General features: G+C 50.0%; 1 protein-coding gene across 1 annotated transcript in view; it reads right to left on the bottom strand.

The window, feature by feature from the left end:
- The window catches only part of DHRS7B (dehydrogenase/reductase (SDR family) member 7B), a gene marked incomplete at its 3' end in the record, with an annotated part of 4,865 nt that extends 709 nt beyond the window's left edge, over positions 1–4,156 (bottom strand). Inside the window, exons 1-4 of the mRNA XM_010142598.1 lie at positions 3,979–4,156; positions 2,293–2,408; positions 1,741–1,951; positions 1,196–1,288 (exon numbers count right to left, since the gene is read on the bottom strand). Of these exons, the coding sequence (XP_010140900.1) occupies positions 1,196–1,288; positions 1,741–1,951; positions 2,293–2,408; positions 3,979–4,129 (571 nt within the window). The remainder of the gene's footprint in view (positions 1–1,195; positions 1,289–1,740; positions 1,952–2,292; positions 2,409–3,978) is intronic.
- Between the last annotated feature and the right edge of the window lie 1,338 nt (positions 4,157–5,494).

Genomic DNA, 5,494 nt, shown 5'->3' with positions numbered 1-5,494 from the left:
GCAGGAACCCAGCAGCTGGTCTCTAGCTTCTAGCTTTGGGGGGTTTTGTAGTAAATGGCAGCAAGAGGTAGTGGGAGAGGCAGTTTAGGAAGGCAAACCGTGAATACTCACGTTGGAAACTGGCTGTGATCCTGAGCTTAACATCACAGCCGTGCCAAAGCTCTGCAGAATGAGCCCAGGCTGCCTCGCGCTCGCGATAAGGGAGACGTGAAGCCTGGCTTGGGAAGCGTTGGAGAAGACAGGCTGGTACAGGAGGGCAGAGCTGACGCTGGCCTGTGTGAGCCGAGCGTTTCAGACTTGCTGAGCAGGTTGAGCTTGGCTGCACGCAAGTCAAAACCTGATCACTCAAGCAGGCGGGAGTGGAGAAGTGTGGCCTAGGGCAGGATTTCCCCCTGCTAAACAGCTGAGCGACTACTTTGCTCGCTCCCTTTCCATGTGCACTTCAGTCACTGCCACCGTGACCGCCGTCACCTCACCACAGCCGCAGGGCTGACACCTGCAGCGCAGGGCTTAGTGCAGGCTGCACACCCTGACAGGATGGCGGCAAGAGCAGAGCTCCACGCTGCCCGGCCCAGGTGGCCCTGGTCACTGAGCGCTCTGGAAGCTCTTCAGAACACGCTTCTTGGTGCACTCAAACCCACATCATCTGCAAGACCAAATGGCCCAGATGTTCCAGGCTCTCCTTCACTCAGCATCGTGCCCTACCACTCTTAGGCCATCACCAATGTCCTTTTACATTTTATGTACAGAGGCTTGTGTGCCAAACACTCTCCTTTTAGTTCCCCCATCTTCTCTAAGGCTTTTCCCAATAACGTCACCAAACTCTTGTCATAACTGATTTAGATAAAGAGTTTGCTGGATCAAGACAACTGTTTGGGCTTTTATGGAATCATCAGAGAGTTTATAGGGACTCTCAGGGGTTAAGAGAAGAATATTAAGCTGTTTTCCAGCCACTGAAAACATTGTCCTGCCCCATCCCTTCACAAACTCAGGACAGGGCTAAGATTTTTTTTTTTTGCGAGTGCCTTCCTCAGGAGCTGTCCGGACTTTGGGACCGCGCTGAGAATGATGCACAGCTCGGCCCTCCCTGCGTGCAGCCAGCTCTACAGAGAGCGACACGTGGAAGCAGTAGCCAAGTATTCATTCAGTCTGGTGCCCCAAATATGTCTTCCCCATCCTCTGCGGAGGTACTTACAGGCGGATCTGAAAGGAATGCTTATTTTGCCTTGCACACTGCTGATGGCCACAATGTGGCCTTGTCTCCTCTTGATCATGGAGGGGAGAAGCGCTAGCAAAAGACAGAAAAGAGCCATTCAGAATAACGCTCCCGACACTGCTGCTGTGAGAATCGCTGCTTTCAGAGCGTTCAGAGAACCCGAGTGAATTACAGATCCCTGTTCAGTGTCGGGGCTGGGGAAGGGGCAGCACTTAGGATGCCCCTAATGAAGCCGCAGTCTGGCTGGGACGGTCACCTACGAGGAGACTCCTCGTGCCAGCGAGGCTGCACAAAGGCTGTAGAGTGGCCGTGATCTCCCACATGCACAGCAGCGGGACTTGCTCTTTCTGACACCAGTCATGCCCCAGCATCGCCTTTAGGCCTGCCCATAAACCTAAACTTCCCTCCCCTCTCGTACTGTACCAAACACAACAACAAACTGAAGTTAAGCTGTGCTTAGCTGTGTTGGCCTGCAGAAGGTATCATCAAATCCATGGTCCCCCTGTAAGCCAGATCACGGGTACCTTTAGTGAGGGCTACAGGACCAAAATAATTAGTTTCCATCACTTTCTTATCCACATCCAGGCCCGTGTCCACAATTGTGCCTCGGAAACTGATGCCTGCGTTGTTGATCAGTATGTCCACGTGACCCAAGTACTTGAGGATCTCTTCAGCGGCATTCAGGACAGCTTTAGTGTCCAAGAGGTCAAATACCACCATGTGAGGTTTGTGTGTCTGTGAACAAACAAATTAGCAAAGACCCGTTCAGGCCATGCTGAACATGCCACCACGCTCATGGTGGATTTCCCAGTGCTGGAAGCACAGAGGCATCCGAACCGTGTGCAGCTACAGTGCAGCCCTTCTTGGGGGGATTACGTGACAGAGGCAGGTTGTGCTCGTCTTCCTCTGCTCCTGTAGCCTGTTCTTAGACCAGAGCCCAGGAAAGCGGCAAGTGAGATCTTACTCAAGTACTACAGGCTGCTGTTGCTGGACAGAACAACCCACAGGCAACTCTGTAGTAACGTCAACAGAAACCCCAGCCACGCGAGACAACGAGCCTCTCCTCGCACACTCACGTTCTTCCGGTGATTGGTGATGGTAGAAAGGTGCTGCACCAGCTCTTTGAGTTTCTCACTGTCTCTGCCACAGAGCACCAGCTTGGAGCCCGCTGCATGGAAGGCTTTTGCACATTCTTTGGAGGAAGAGAGAAAAGTAGACATTTGAATGACAAACAGCAGATCCACGTCACAGCTGGTGATGGGCTACAGCTGCTGTTAGCGGGCAAGGGTCTGGGGTGGCTTTCTGACTCCTGAGTGACAGGCTGATTGACAGCGAGCGTGCAGCAAGGTGCCATTTTCCCGTGACTGACAGACTCGTGACAGCGGTGAGGCAGCTGGTGAGCTCGCCTTTACTGTGCTGGTTATGCAGTTATTGTGCTGTTTACATCCTCCCCCATCAGCCAGTGAATTTGCCGGTGCCTCTGAATTTTTGACTGTCTGCCCTTCTTAACAGGGACTGCAGTAACCTTGTGTGTGTCATCTAACGCAGTGGGGCCTGGCCTTTGGAGTTCCTGTTTTAGTCAACATCTCCAAAGGTTTGGGAGCCTTGGAGCTAACGGCTTCACCAAGGGGATCCTCTTCATCAGGAAAAGGCTGAGGAGGGGAGGCCGTGTCCGCTGAGGCATGTTCTTCCACCCTCTCCCATCCAAGGAGACAAATTGCTCATTTGTGCAAGAGATGACAGCGGGTGGTAACGAAGGGTATTCAAGAACGCAGTAAATAGAGGTGGTCTAATATATTAATTGGGAGGGAGGGGAATAGTGTAAGATTTTGGCAATGAGTCAGTAAAGGGGGAAACTTCACTGTGCAGTGGTGGATTCTACACACCCAACAGCACAGAGCGCTCCATCTGCCCAGCCTGCCACAGCGGGAAGGTCTCTCCCGAGATACCAGTTCTGTCTCTTCTTGATGTGAAATACAAATTCCCAGCTCTTTGGCTGTGACAGGCAGAGAGGACCAGGAGCATTTCACCTCCTTTGGCCATTCGGTTACTGAACGCCCCTGTCCTTAAGGACAAGCTCATATCCAAAGACAGCATCAATTTAAGCTCTGTTCTATAAATATACTCATCCTAATGAAAAGCCTTGAGAGCAAAGAGCACTTTGTCTTCTCTTCAAGAAGCTTTTAAAGCAATTCTAGAAAGCAGAATTACAGACTGTATCCACTCAAAGAAAGAACAAATTTTATTTGGGAGAAAAATATTGCTGGGTTTTTATTGAGAAAAAAGTTACTGGTGTTAATACTGCCAAGAGTTTGAATTTAGCACAGATAGATTTGTGCCACAAGAGAAAAGGTACCTTAACCTGGGGGTGAGGGGCAGGGAGAAGGAGGGGAAAGCATGGCAGAGCAGCTGGAAACACAACAAACCCAAGAGCGGAACTCCAGTTCTGGGAGGTTTCAGAGAAACAATTTGACTTGCTGGTGTTTTCAGGATTTAGCAAAAAAGGCTCCTGACAGCACAAGAAGAGCATAACTCGTCCCTTGCTTTGATGAGCTCTGGTTTATGCAGGATGATTAAAATCTTCCTTAACAAATTTTGAGACTTTCTTGCATCACTGTTTGGACTGGCTGCAGTTGTAACTGATGTGGCTGTGCAAGTTATGTCTCAAAATTCAGAGCAATCGGAAATTTCTGCTCATTACAGGTGCCCCTCCCACAACCCTCCCCTCGTCCAGCCTTTGGAGCCCTTCTTTCGGCACCTACCTTTTCCCAGGCCAGAGGTAGCCCCCGTGATCACGACCACCGCTTCCTGGAGGTAAGCTCGCATCCGCATCCACTGCAGGAGCCGAAAAAGGGCAAAGATCCCCAGGCTGCCAAAAAGCAGCGGGATGATGACGGTGCTTGTGAAATCCATGAGTTTTCCTTTCTGAACCGTCTTCCTAGAGCCACAGGACAAAAGGAAACAGACCATTTCACCAGCAAGAACATCAGCAGAGGCTTGAAAACGAGGGAAGTAACTTTTCCTTAACCCTGTCTTAGATTAATCAACTAAATCCCATAGAGAGGCGTCTTCAACAGATTTCCTCACCCCTTCGTTTAGACTTTAAAAAGTTCACCTCAATACCAACTTTTAAGCACTGAAAACATGCCAGCAGGACACATGGCATTGGATCTTGTCAGCTGTCATGTAACCAACTTGGGTTCAGAGATGCTGTTCCCACATTCTTGCTCTAGGTTCTCTCGTGTACAAAGTGTACGGAGAGTGGAGGTTCCTCAGACTCCTCCTGCAGTATGTCTCTGCAATCTTCTGACTGTAATAAAGCCTCTTGGGTTTCTCTAGAACATCCAGTACCGCAGTACCTACAAGCTGGAGAGCAGCTACTGTGCACTAGCCCAGATGGAGAGAAGCCCGACTCCCTTCTGGAGGCTCACAGTAAGTCTTCTCTCTGAGCACACTCTTTGCTGAATGCTGGGAAATCTGTGCTCCCATCTCTGGAGCCTTTCACCACCTGTTAGCAGAGACGAGTTATCTGATGGTAGTGAGCCTCACCTCCAATCTAGTTGGCTAGAGCCGACAGTCATGCTCTTTACCTTTAAGCCAACATTAATTGTGCAGTTTAACAGCACAGACCCGTGTTCTAATATACTGAAATTAAATCTGTGAATGAAACCTAAGCTAAGGGTACCCACAAGATCCAGCTCATGCTGGAACTGGATTCTGATACCAAGGCATAGCCCTGAGCTCCTTGCTAAGCCGCTGCCTTCAGGAGAGTAGTTTATGTTACATCTTACTACACGGCCAAAGAGTAAGTGATACTTCTGCTCTGAAGAAGGTCACTCATTTTGCCACCATATGGACCCCCAAGCTTTTGTGCTTGGTGTCACAGTAAGGTCAGTCACAACCTCTTCCTGGAACCTGTACAACTTTTGGGTCACGTATAAAGTCAAACCCAAGTATTAGTTTATCTTCCCTGATACAGGGACAGAGAGAGTTGGAACTGGCAGACAGGACTGTACCAGGAAGGTACTGGAAAGGTCTGGGCACAGGACTCATATGCTACTTGAAACCACAGGACAGCACGAGAAGCAGAAAACGAGGTAACTGCTAATGCTAAGCCAGAATTTGGTGTCATGAAGTAGGACTGAGCTTGGCTGGAGCTGAAGGGATGACAGAGGCTCTGTGTCTGCTGTGGAACAGAGCTCATGTGGAAAATACCAGGCTCTTCCAGGTTTCCATCAAGGGCTCAGGCAGAATTCCTCGGGTGGCCGGGCAGTGGAC

Source organism: Buceros rhinoceros, unplaced genomic scaffold (genome assembly GCF_000710305.1).
Source record: "Buceros rhinoceros silvestris isolate BGI_N320 unplaced genomic scaffold, ASM71030v1 scaffold41408, whole genome shotgun sequence".
NCBI lineage: Eukaryota > Metazoa > Chordata > Aves > Bucerotiformes > Bucerotidae > Buceros > Buceros rhinoceros.
This window is presented reverse-complemented; position numbering and strand designations above follow the sequence as displayed.